We start from the raw sequence: 14,481 nt of genomic DNA on the forward strand, positions 1-14,481 counted from the left end.
CCTACATAGATTAAAAAATTATATATATCTAACCCTGAAACCTATATTATTATTGTTTGTTGTACAAACAACCTGTACTTGGGTACTCTCCATAAGTTTTACTTTAATCATATATCTAAATCCGATCTCCTTGTTAATATCTATTATATACCTGTTGATAAGCTAACCAACCTCGCCTTAAACCAGTTGCAGTGAAACCCATGTCAGTGACCAGATAACAGTTGGTGCAACAGAAATTTTGGCACCAAATAATAAATGTCTAGGTGGAGTTAACAGTCTTTGTGTGTCATTGAATGGCTAATATCTGTCTGCTATACTGTAATTGCTTTACTTTCAATACCTGACCTCAGATAAAATCTCTTACCTGGCAAGTACATCTCTACAGAATAATATTAAGTTTGGGGAATTTCTGCCTTCAGTGTTAACAAAATGATCTCAAACTAATAAGGGAGTATTATGTGACAACTGTGACTTGCTAGAAATAGCAGTCAAATCTCCTTCAAATTACACCTTACTCTCTTTAAAAAGCAGAACAACACATTGGATTAGTGGAGACATAGATATAAAAAAAAATGGGCTTGTCATGACTAGAATACCAGGTCAAGCCATTGACTCCATGATCAAGGCAGCCATTAATAGCACAACCTTCTCCAACACCTCAATCCTTTTCTACATTGCTAATGACCCCCAGTAGATTTTATAAAGTCAGATCTACTGGAGAACTCCTCTTCTGTATCACTCACCAGTTGGCTCTTGCATTCAAGAAATTTAGTGAAAACAGTTTTGTTGAACTTAAAATCACAATGCATTCGATCATGTCTGGCACTCAAATTCTTTGTCAAAGCTGCCTGTCAATGTATTCTAGTCCTTTCACATCTTTTGGTTGTTTCTTTTACAATTGCTCTGCTCCATTGTGGTATAGTGCTCTCTCTGACCTGCACTTTATCAACTCTGATATTCCTCCAAAGGTTTAGCTTTCCATCCACCCATATATTGGGTCATCCCATAAATAATGAGGTTCTTTTCTTTTTCAAAATTAAGATGAATAAAGTTATTTTTTTAATCTAAAATATACTCTCCTTCATTTTCTACAATGCACTTCCATCTATCTGGTAGACTTGCAAGGCCCCTCTTCCGAAATTCACTTGTCTGTGACGAAAAATACTCCTCCAGTACTGTTCTGACCTCATCTACAGAATTCATATTTTTCCAGTCCAAATGATTTTGAAGACTGTGGAATAAATGATAATCAGATGGGGCAATATCCGGCGAATATGGTGGGTGGGGCATCGTTTCCCATTCAAATTGTTCCAGCCTTTGGAATGTCATCCTCGCTGTATGTGGCCAAGCATTATCCTGATAGAACACTTTTCATCTTGAAACCAAAGATGGTCGGTTTTTTTTCTAGCACTGGCTTAATCTGCTCACAGTAGATTTCCTTTGTTATCATTTGGTTTGGGTTTAAAAGTCTGAAGTGGACTAAACCTTTCATAAACCTTATTGCACCAAGAGGAGAAGGGGTGGGGAGGAGGAAGAGGAGGATTCTCCTTCCTAATACATGAGTAACTTACTTGCCATCACCTCCAACAGTGCCAACTCCTACCACAGACAATACTACTTTTCGTTCTTCCCTAGCCTTTCACATACATCTGCCATTCACATCCAAGTTACACCTCCCCCAAACCAAATATTAACTGACTCCTTAACCATGGTAACCGCGGCTCTTTCAATGATACAAGGACACAATCACCTCAATACCAAGAAAATATAAAATTATGGAATATACCATTTTTAATGATGAAACACAAAATAGATAAAGCAACAAATAATAGCATGTACATATTGGATTAAAAATGCTCTGGATGGGAAAAGTTGAAGGTTGTCATTCACAGAAGATGTGGGTTCATATCCCACAGGCAGCCCTCAACTTTTTCTATCTGTGGGATTTTTTGCCTGCTATTATTTATAGTTTTATCTACTTTGAGTTCCCCTATTAAAAACGATTTCATGCCTCTTGAAGTTTTTTAATTCTTATGGCATAAATATATGGCATTAGATTTAGAAGAGATGAATATGAAGTCTGTCTTTTTTTTTTTTAGCATTTATGCTTTTTCAGATTGTTAATTTATTCATCATCATCATCATTTGATGTCTGTTTTCCATGCTAGCGTAGGTTGGATGGTTTGACTGGAACTGATAAGGTCAGGGTCTGCCTCAGGCTCCATTGTCTGTTTTGGCATGGTTTGTACCCATAGGCATCAATCTGCTGACCAGCAGCGTTGAGTGATGTCATACTGATATGTAGTGTGTTATTGTTTGCAATGCATCTCCCCTGTTTATTGATTTTTGTGATGGCTGAAACAAAAGAACAGTGGGTTTCCATGAAATTCTGTTTTCTGCTGGGAAAACCGGTGGCCAAAACAGTTGTCATGCTTCAAACAGCTTACAAGGACACTACCATGAGCAAAACAGAAGTTTACAAGTGGTTTTCATGCTTTAGGATGGGTCACTTGTTGCTTGAAGACCAATCTTGTCAACCTCCTGAAAACATCATGAAAATTCATGGACAGATCTTGGAGACTGTCACCAAACCATTGATGAACTTCTTGGTGTGACTGATGTATCCTGGAGCTCCTGCTAATGAATTTTGAGCGAGGAATTGTGGATGAAAAGAGTTGCAGCAAAATTTGTGCCTCACTTGCTCACAGAAGATCAAAAGCAGTCACGACTGAATGTGTATCGTGAACTGAAAGGACAGTTGGAAGTTGATCTGGACATTTTTTCAGAGGTCATCACTGGTGATGAAAGCTGGTACTACAGTTACAACCTGGAAATGAAGCAGTAATTAGGTCAACAGAAGCATTCAATGTTACCACACCCACAAAAAGCACGTCAAGTGAAGTCCAATATCATGACAATGCTGATTTGTTTCATCAATGCAAAAGGAATTGTTCACACAGAATTTGTTTCTCCTGGTCAAACTGTTAACCAGACATTTTACTTGGAAGTTATGAAGCATTTCCCAGACACAGTGAAACGAAAACACCCTGACCTGTGGCAAAGTGAAGAGTGGTGGTTTCATAATGACAATGCGCTTGCACACACCGCCTTGAGTGGGAGACAGTTTTTGACCAAAAATGGCATCACCCCACTTACTCACCCTCCTCATTCACCCAATCTTGCTCCCTATAACTTTTTTTGTTTCCTCTAATGAAAAAAGTCCTTAAAGAAAAATGTGTGGAAGAGGTGAAGAAAATAAAAAACAAGGGACACGTTAAAAGGCCTCGCTTTATGAGTTCCAGAACTGCTTCGAACAGTGGGAAACGCATCTGAACCGATGCATTGCTTCAAATGGAAAATACTTTGAAGGCAAAAAAAGTGTAAACATGTAAAAATAAGTGAATAAAATAATATTCCAAAATTCCGGTTTCTTTTGGGTACCCCTTCATACATTGAATACCTTTAATCAGAAATTAAATTTGGTGCTATAGACGTTCTTTATTAAGAAGACTTTTCTACTCTACTATTTACAAGCTAATTAATGTATTAGACAACAGGATTCAAAGTCCACTGCAAGCATCATATTATATCTCTAACGAAATACTCTCTTCTGCTTAATAATATGAACTAAATTTTCTCTTTCTCTAAGAATGGTTTTTATGGAGATCTTACTATCTGAAGAACATAATCCAGCTTCTTGGATTTATTGATTCCTGCAACTTGTATTGAATGTTTTTCTATTGAAAAGTATGATAACATTGGCATCAATGGAATCGAAAATTTATAATAAATACTTCCATTTTAAGAAATTAATTAACTTCGTAATATATAGCCAATCATATACCCATTGATTTTCTTCCTAACCAAAACTCTATTACATTAATTATATTAGACCTACCTTGAGATAATGGTTTTGGATTTGGCTTCATATTCTTCATAGAATTCTTTGATTAGCTTGTAAGTTTTAAAGGATGATTAGAATGGAAGATAGAATTAACCTCGTACATAACTCAAAAAACAAGTGAAGCTGAGTGAATTAACTGAGTATTTTGTGGAGGGATTAATATAGCTGATAGAATTAAGCGATTAGATTATCTAAAGATGAGTAAAACTGGCACTCCATTGGCTATGGCAACGTGGCTTCCAGGTGATCTGATCAACAAAACAGCCTGCTCGTGAAATTAATGTGCAAGTGGCTGAGCACTCCACAGATACACTTACCAGTAAAGTTGTTCCCAAGGCTATTCAGCATGATGCAGAATGTGACAAAGCTGGCCCTTTGAATTACAGGCATGACTCACTTTTGCTTCAGTTCACTCAGTGAGTGGAGTAGCATGAAATAAAGTGCCTTGCTCAAGGACACAATGCACCACTGAAAATCGAACTCATAACCTTACAATTGTAAGCCAAATGCCCTAACCCAGTGTTTCTCAACCTTTTTACCCTTGCATGATTTTTAAAATAAATTACATGTTTCAAGGAACCCCTGCTCAAAAAAATTATATACCATATCTTTCTCATATTTTTCTATTGTAATTCATGTGGTAAATATCATATATATATATATATATATATATATATATATATAAATATATATATATATATATATATATATATATATATATATATATATATATAGAGAGAGAGAGAGAGAGAGAGAGAGAGAGAGAGAGTGCTGCCGTCGTTGCCAGTGCTGCCGTCGTTGCCAGTGCTGCCGGACTGGCTCCTTCATTGCCAGTGCCGCTGGACTGGCTCCTGTGCAGGTAGCACATAAAATACACCATTTTGAGCGTGGCCGTTGCCAGTACCACCTGACTGGCCTTCGTGCCGGTGGCATGTAAAAGCACCCACTATACTCTCGGAGTGGTGGGCGTTAGGAAGGGCATCCAGCTGTAGAAACTCTGCTAAATCAGATTGGAGCCTGGCGTAGCCATCTGGTTCTCCAATCCTCAGTCAAATCGTCCAACCCATGCTAGCATGAAAAGTGGATGTTAAACGATGATGATGATGATATCCATAAATTACAGACGTAACTAAATATATCCCCAATGGTTGTTATATTTTTTTGGTAACATAATAGGTTAGATAGGATGATGTCTATATTACAATATCACAATAACCAATACTATGTTGTGATGTATAGTAATATTACGATCATGAAATTAGTATTAGTTTATCGCACTCTTTCTCACAGAACCCCTAGGAACCTTTTGTGGAATCCTAGGGTTCCAGAGAACCACGATTGAGAAACGCTGCCCTAACCACTAAGTCATGTGTTTTCACTTCAAAGATGAGTATACCTGATAGAACTTTCATTCTTTTGCAGTTGATATAATAAAGTATCGATCAAGTAACAGGAACGATGTAATAGACAAAATATATCTCCTTAAAAAATTGCTGACTTTGTATTTAAATTAGAAACAGTTATGAGACCTGCAGCTATAAAGGAAAGTAGACATCATTTTTCTTTTTTAATAAATGTTTTCCAGCTCAGTGGATTTTGTGAAGTATCTTGGCATTTTAATTAATTCAGGAACTATCTTTCATATTAACAAATCAGTCAAAAAAAATTTAATTCACTATAGCATCATATATCAATGTCGATACTATGAAAGTAAAAAAAAAACATTAATTATCAATTAATTATATATTCATACACATTGTATCGAGTCAATATATTAATATTATATTATCGTTCTCTAAATAGCTTGAGGGGGGAAAAAAAACTAAATATACCCAACTCTTAAATAATTGGACTTGTGTCTCAACACAAGTAATCAATAGTGCTGAAAAATATTTAATTAATATAACAGATGAACTGAAAAATTAAAAACAAAATGAATTGAAAGTAATGATGTTCAGTTGTAGACATACTTGCATATTAGAAATCAGAGCAGTGTACTGTAGTGTTTAGCATTTTCAGTGACTCTATTTAATAAATGAATAATAAAGGTTAGGCCATTAATAGAATATCACAGCATGGACCAGACTATTCGATGTTGATATAAATCACTAGTAACAATGCATTTCGCATTGTTTTAGCCTTCAAATGCTACCCCATGAGTTAGGTAAGCAGACCAACAGCATCCCACCTAATTGGAAGACTATTCCATTACAGGGTTACTCATTGACCTGCTGAGTGGATGGGAGCAATCTAAAAGGAAGTGTTTCACTCAAAAACACAATGCGCTGCTCCGTCTGGGAATCGAACATGTGATCTAGTAATTGTGAGTGCAACACCCTAACCATTAGGCCACATACCTTCACTGATAGTTTTTTAAAAACTTTCTTACTTGTTTCAGTCATTTCACTGCAGCCATGCTGGAGCACAACCTTTAGTCGAGCAAATTGACCCCTGGACTTATTCTTTGTGAGCCTAGTACTTATTCTATCTGTCTCTTTTGCCGAACCGCTAAGTGACGGGGACATAAACACACCAGCATCGGTTGTCAAGCAATGCTAGGAGGACAAACACAGACACACAAACACACACCCACACACACATATATATATATATATATATATATATATATATATATATATATATATATATACATATATACAACGGGCTTCTTTCAGTTTCCGTCTACCAAATCCACTCACAAGGCTTTGGTCAGCCCGAGGCTATAGTAGAAGACACTTGCCCAAGATGCCACGCAGTGGGACTGAACCCGGAACCATGTGGTTGATAAGCAAGCTACTAACCACACAGCCACATTTTCATATAATGTACTTGTATATGTGCAAATGTGTGTGTGTGTGTGTATGTGTGTGTGTGTGTGTGTGTGTGTGTGTGTGTGTGTGCAATAGCATGGCTGGGGTTAGAGTGGGTTCCCCCCAGGGCAACACTTGTATGAGGGAAGAACCTTTTGGGGTCTGGTGTATAAGCCTGTATAGGCTGGAGTGTCCAGTGAGAAGGGGCAGCAAACTCAACAGCATCACTGTGTCTGTGATGGGTTGTCTCAATGATGAATAATCAATTGTTCAATCAGCTGAATTCCTATTTGATGAAATTAACAAGCCGGTGGTTGAGTATTCCACAGATGCATGTACATTTAATGAAATTCTCAAGTTGAATCAGCAGGACACAATATGACAAGGCTGAACCTTTTGAATTACAGGAACAATTCAGGGAGAGGGGAGGAGACGAGGAGTGAGAGATGGGGGAAGGGGAGAGAGAGAGAGAGAGAGAGAGTGTACCCAAGACTGGACTAGTACTTTGTTTCATTATCATCATCCATCATCATCATCATCATCATCATCATTTCATGTCCGTCTTCCATGCTGGCATTGGTTGAACGGTTTGACAGAAATGGGCAAATCAGATTATTACACCAAGCTCTGCTGTCTCTTCTTTTGGCATGGTTTCTACAGCTGGATGCCCTTCCTAACACCAACTGCTTTACATCCCTGAAAGTTCCATCTGAATCCATCCAGGGGTTCTTGAGATATCTTGTCCACAGACTAACAAACAAACACGACTGAAAACAATACCCCTGCTTTCATTAAGGCAGAGGTAATAAATAAACATCACATTTGACGGAAGAATCTGAATGGTAAAGGGTTGAACTTACATCTATGAAACCAGTATTCCTGTACCTCAACCTCGCCAACCTCACATGCGCTGCTCCTCTCTGTATCATTTTGTTTTAATTTCTTCTGCAATTATTTATAAAACAATTGACTGGGGTTTTTTTTTTGTTCTTCGTTTTTTTTGTTTTTGTTTTTTTTGCTGTAATTTTTTATACAAAGAAATTAACAATTCATTTAAGAAAACATTGTTTTAATCCAATCAAAGTTATTATTTTTCCTGCTTATATAAGATTGTGTGCATCATTATTTAGATTTTTCTCCTACATTTTCCTCTTTCTTAACTACCACCACTACTACTACTACTACTACTACTACTACTACTACTACTACTACTACTACTACTACTACTACTACTACTACTACTGTTTGTTTTTTCACCTTTCAGTTTGAAAAAAAAAACTTGTGTTTGCAATCAATTATTATTTTCTTATTTGTGCTTCTGTTTCCCTCATTAGTGCAATAATTTAGAATATAATTTCATAGGGAATTACATTTCCTAACACACACACACACACACATACACACACATATAATTTGACATATACATTTAGGTGTGTGTGTGTGTGTGTGTACATCCTTACCTTTGTCTCTGTCAGTATTGCTTGTGCAAATAATTAAGATTTCATTAAATTTTATATAGAAAACAAATGTAATCAATTCTCAATGATTATTTTACACAGACACACACATATGCAGGCACACAAGCACATATACATACACACAGACACACACATACACTTATATGCATATACAAATGTGTGTATATGTGTATCTGTATATATGTATATATCTATGAACATGTATGTATAGATACAAACATATTTATGCATATTATATATATGTATGTATATATATATATATATATATATATATATATATATATATATACACTCTTTACTCTTTTATATATGTATATGTTTGTGTACGTGTCTGTGTGTATATATATATATATATATATAGAGAGAGAGAGAGAGAGAGAGAGAAAGAGAGATAGATAGATATATAGATAGATAGATAGATAGATAGATAGATAGATAGATAGATAGATAGATAGATAGATAGATAGATAGATATGTATACACATGCACACACACACACATATGTACACTAACACACATATACACATGCTACAAGATTTGAATGCATGCAAGAATTATGTTCCTGAAAATAATCTTGTAAACAGTGTTTAAATGAAATAATAATTTGATTTTAAGAAAACTGACATCCTGAGCCAAAATATTTAACATTTTCTATATATTTTAATATTTACTCTGGAACAAGTTTATTACAATGAAAATAAAAAGCCTCAACCACTGTGATAATATCATCTTTTATCTTTTATTTGTTTTAGTTATTGGACTGCAGCCAATACCATGGCGCCATCTTGAAGAGTTCTAGTTAAACAATTGGCCTCCAATTTTCTGTTTCTTTAAGTCTGTAATTTATTCTTTTGGTCCTCTTTTGCCAAACTGCTAAGTTATAGAGATGGCTGTGTGGTAAGTAACTTGCTTACTAACCACATGGTTCTGGGTTCAGTCCTACTGTGTGGCACCTTGGGCAAGTGTCTTCTACTATTGCCCCGGGCCGACCAAAGCCTTGTGAATGGATTTGGTAGACGGAAACTGAAATTAGCCCGTCATATATATGTATATATATATATATATATGTATGTATGTATGTGTGTGTATATGTTTATATATATATCATCATCGTTTAACATCCACTTTCCATACTAGCATGGGTTGGATGATTTGACTGAGGACTGGTGAACCAGAAGGCTGCACCAGGTTCCAATCTGATCTGGCAGAGTTTCTACAGCTGGATGCCCTTCCTAACGTCAACCACTCCGGGAGTGTAGTGGATGCTTTTACGTGCCACTGGCACGAGGGGCAGTCACACAGTACTGGCAACAGTCACGCTCAAAAAGGTGTTTTATTTCAATGTTGTGTCATAGCCACATCAATGATCTGCTTGTTGGATGATTTTTATATGGAGTATCTTCTTTGGTCGGAGTCTGATCTTTCAGCAAACTAAAGAATGTTCTGTGTTGCAGTTGGCACTCTGGAAGGATTGAATCATGAATACATTCTTCAAGTAACAGCGTCTTGTAATAATCAAGTCTAGTTGGTGTCATTGTATGGCGTTGGGATGTCTCCAAGACATTATGTGCTGGGTTTCATTTTGGAAGTAAGTACTGGTGACATAGATTACAAAGTGTACAAAACTCAAGTAATTACTGTCCATCGTCATTTATGCTGGTAGTCATATGTTGCCCTCGGAAGCTGGGCCAGGAGTTTTAGTCAGCACCCACTCTGATGTTGCAGTTGTCAACAAACAGCAGTAGTTGTTTCTGGTTTGGAAACTCCTGGATTTTTCTTGAGGGCTGGTCACATAATTTATCTTTTGCGAAGACCTGTTGAGGCAAGTGAAATCGAAATCGAACCAAATTCGACGACTGGCACCCATGCCAACCTTTCCTCCATTGGACACTAAACTCTGCTTGCAAAGGCCTGTTGGGGCAAGTGAAATCGAAATCATAATTGAGCCAAATTCGATGACTGGCACCTGTACCAGTGGAGCGCTAACAGCACCGTCCGAGCGTGACCATTGCCAGAGCAGCTGTCTGGCTTCCATGCCAGTGGCACGTAAATAGCACCATTTAAGCATGATCATTAACAGCGTCACCTTACTGGCACTTGTGCCGGTTGCATGTGGAAAAAAATATTTGAGCGATGTCGTTGCCAGTGCCGCTGGACTGGCTCCTGTGCAGGTGGCACGCAAAAAAGACCATTTTGAGCATGGCCGTTGCCAGTACCGCCTGACTGGCCCTTGTGCCAGTGGCATGTAAAAGCACTCGCTACACTCTCGGAGTGGTTGGCATTAGGAAGGGCATCCAGCTGTAGAAACTCTGCCAAATCAGATTGGAGCCTGGCGTAGCCATCTGGTTCGCCAGTCCTCAGTCAAATCGTCCAACCCATGCTAGCATGGAAAGCGGACATTAAACGCTGATGATGATGATTTTGTATTGTGTGAAAGGTCAAGGTAGAAATAGGGAAAATGTTGACAGGCCCATTGGATGTAAGGAGTCAAAGAGAAGAAATCCTCTCATTCCATTTCTCACCGGGCCCCACTATCTTTAACAGTGAGTTTCTTACAGCATAATCAGAACTATGCTGTCTGGTCTCATCTAAGCATTTTCCCTGCCAGAAAAATCTATAGTTCCTCTTGCATAGAGTTCCTGATTTTGTGTGATGCAGTTCTTGTGCTGTGATGTCCACTTGAGACTTAAGCAGTTTGTTGCTAATTATTCCTGTTCCTCGTGCATCACTGATTTTCAGATAACCTGTATATTCCAGTATCCTAATCTGTGTGCTGGTTTCTTTTTTTGCAGTTTTGTTATGCCCAAAGTTTGTCCATAAGCAGCTGATGCATGTACACACACACACACACACACACACACACACACACACACACACACACACACATGCACACACACATACACACACACAACACACACACATACACACACTCACACATAAACACACACTCATGCACACACATGCGTGCGTGCGCACACACACACACACACATGCATGGATGTCTGTGTGCATGCATTTGTGTCTCTTTGCCTGACATGTGATGGTTGTAAACGAGCATCACCATCATACAAGCAGTGTCCTTCAGTTCCAATATTCTGCCAAAGCATACCCAGCCATAAGGAAATATTACCTTACTTGGAAACAGGTGAGGAGTGATGACAGGAAGGGCATCCAGTCAGAGAAATCTAGCCTCAATGAATTCCATCAGACCCACACATATATGGAACATCATAATCATCATCGTTTAACGTCCGCTTTCCATGCTAGCATGGGTTGGACGATTTGACTGTGGACTGGCAAACCAGATGGCTACACCAGGCTCCAATCTGATCTAGCAGAGTTTCTACAACTGGATGCCCTTCCTAACTCCAACCACTCCGAGAGTGTAGTGGGTGCTTTTACGTGCCACCGGCACGAGGGCCAGTCATGCGGTACTGGCAACGGCCATGCTCAAAATGGTGTTTTTTACGTGCCACCTTCACAGGAGCCAGTCCAGCGGCACTGGCAACAACCCCGCTTGAATGATTTTTTAATGTGCCACATTAGAACAGTGGACATTAAAATAATAATGTCGACAATGATAATGTCTGACTGGATTCATCTGTTGACTGTTGAATGTGTAAGAGTGCATGAAAGACAAAGTACAAATGAGCTGAGAGAAAAAGCTGGGCATAAGAGAAATAGTGTGCAAGAAAGAAGACTGTGCTGATAAGGACATGGGATATGTATGGATGAGGGCAGGTGTATAAAGAAGTGCCAATCACTTAATATAGATGGAGCCTGTGGAAGAGAGAGATCCAGGAAGATATGAACAAAAGGGATGAAGACTGGTCTCTGGACCCTCAGTCTCACGTTCTGAGTTCAAATTCCGCCAAGGCCGACTTTGCCTTTCATCTTTTCGGGGGTCGATGAATTAAGTACTAGTTACACACTGGGGTCGATATAATCGACTTAATCCATTTGTCTGCCCTTGTTTGTCCCTTCTGTGTGTAGCCTTTTGTGGGCAGTAAAGAAATAAGAGGTGATGACAAAGAACCAGGATGACTGGTAATATGCAGTTTACATGGAGGTTTACTCATCTCAGTGAAACTGGATTTTAGTAGCATTGTGTCTAATCCATGCCAGTATGATGATGATGATGTACAAATGGGCCCTTTGCCCAAAGTCCTTACTCCTTAAGACACCCTCACCACCCACCATCTCCCTAACCACAGCCCCTCTTTGATAACACTTACTTTTCATACTACCCAGAACCACTTCACTTATCCACTGTTCATCCATTAATACTGTTCTCTCCACCCACAGTTTTATTGAACCCCCATCCCCATCATGCCACTTAATTATCTCTTCCCACCACCACCACCACCACCAAGACCACCACCACCATACATCTCTCATTCTCCTTACATGCTATGCCTACCCTACCTCTCTCTTCCCCACCTACACCTGCAACCTATCCAACATCATCTCTCTTTTGTCTTTCTCATCTCTACACTTTCATCATTATTGTTCTGCTGCTCCACACTGTCATTCACCCCTTACTTCTCACTTCACTCTTCAGGGCCCTCTGCTCTACTCATTTCTTCCTGTCTCATAGCTTGACAGTCCTCCCTGACATCTCATCACCAAAATCCTTTTTTGATTGTGCTTTAGCTCCACCCCCATCACTCCCACCCTCTCTTCTAAAATGTCAGTAGTCATGTAGTTCCCCTGCAGCAAGGAACTCATTCTGCTCTGGCCCCTTCTCTCATACTTTTACCCATCCTTTACTACTCTTCTTCTAACACAAAGTTGCTCCCTTGGGCTTCATGGTCTTGTGAACTGCATGGCAGCCCTCATTAGTGCTGGTGGCATGAAAGAAGCATCCAGAACACACTTCCATTAAACCAGTGGGCATTAGGAAGGGCATCCAGCCATAAAAACCATATTAGCATGGAACATGGATGTTAAATGATAATGATGATGATGATGATAATATCATCATCATCATCATCATTTACCGTCCGCTTTCCATGCTGAGCACTATATACAAGTTCATCATTATATTTTTTATTTCATCGATACTATAAGGATGAATATCAGAGTTGGCCTTGGCGGGATTTGAAGACATTTATCAAGATATATAAACACATTTACACATAATGTTTAAAAATATATGCGTGTAATTTTTATTTTTGTACATCAAGAGGAAAAGATAATGGAAATATAAGAGGGGAGATAATAATGGAACTGCTTTGGAAACCAAGGTAGAGAACTCCTGCTTAAGCGAAGGTCAAAATGGCTGCTTCCAAGGCTGTGCGCTTCGGACAACATTTAAAAGAACTGAGAGTACATCTATGCCAGAGATGCAGCTCGAGTAAAGGTGTACGGGATTTTATAGAACAACACTATGTAGCTATTAAGCAGCAGAATCCCCATCTTCCTATTCTTATTCGGGAATGTAATGGCATCCAACCGAAGATATTCGCACGTTTTGACTACGGCAGAGAATCGAGTTTACCCCTCACTGGATTCACATCGGGCGAGGTTTTAGAAGCAGTAAATTCCCTGTCTTCTGTATAACCAAGAGAACTCCCTTAGAAGATTTTACTAACAGATGGTCCTCACTACTGAATATGCAACAATGTTCAAAGTGATTGTGAAGATGAAAGAGTGGAGCAATACCAAATGAACCTTATTCACCTTGACTTTATGTTATCGTTTCCAAGATGTGTTTCTAATGATTTTGGGACAAAATATACGAACTGTTTCTTCACTTGTCACCATCGATAGAATTCTGTTAATTACAGCTTGAAATCGTAAATATATAAAATATTTAGTATTCATCTCGTCTTACTTTTTTGTATTAATATAAATATATTGGGTGTATGTTTATGTACGTGTATGTGTGTATGGATGTACACCTACAACCATTCATTACAGATACATTTACTTTTTACGTGTTTCTTTTTGATTAAATCCGTTCTTATAAGTAAAATGCATTAAGATGAAGTTCTAAAAATTTTTTTTTTTTCGTTAGGTCGTATTTTAGAGTGTAATTAAAACTTATTGGTAAATTATCTACTGATAAAGTTAAAATTAAATGGAACCTAGGGTTGTATCATGTAAAGATAATTTTATATGATGAAGCAACGAGAGAGCCTCAATGTAGTCGTTTGATCTACCAGAAATAGCAGTCGAATTTTTTTCAAATCCCATTCTATCACTTTCTACGATAGATTCATATCGACCAAAACTTTGAGTGACAGATACAGTGCAGAAGCCTGTCGTTCCTGATGCTAAACAACCT

General features: G+C 38.3%; 1 protein-coding gene across 1 annotated transcript; it reads left to right on the forward strand.

Annotated features, from left to right (window-relative positions):
- The first annotated feature begins 13,416 nt into the window (after nt 1-13,416).
- On the forward strand, nt 13,417-14,017 carry LOC149135970 (NADH dehydrogenase [ubiquinone] 1 alpha subcomplex subunit 2-like). Its single transcript, XM_089350319.1, has one exon. The coding sequence runs from the start codon at nt 13,470-13,472 to the stop codon at nt 13,752-13,754; it is 285 nt and encodes a 94-aa protein (XP_089206445.1). The 5' UTR covers nt 13,417-13,469; the 3' UTR covers nt 13,755-14,017.
- Nucleotides 14,018-14,481: the final 464 nt, after the last annotated feature.

This window comes from Octopus bimaculoides, chromosome 4 (assembly GCF_046866305.1).
Source record: "Octopus bimaculoides isolate indiv1 chromosome 4, ASM4686630v1, whole genome shotgun sequence".
Taxonomy (NCBI): Eukaryota; Metazoa; Mollusca; class Cephalopoda; order Octopoda; family Octopodidae; genus Octopus; species Octopus bimaculoides.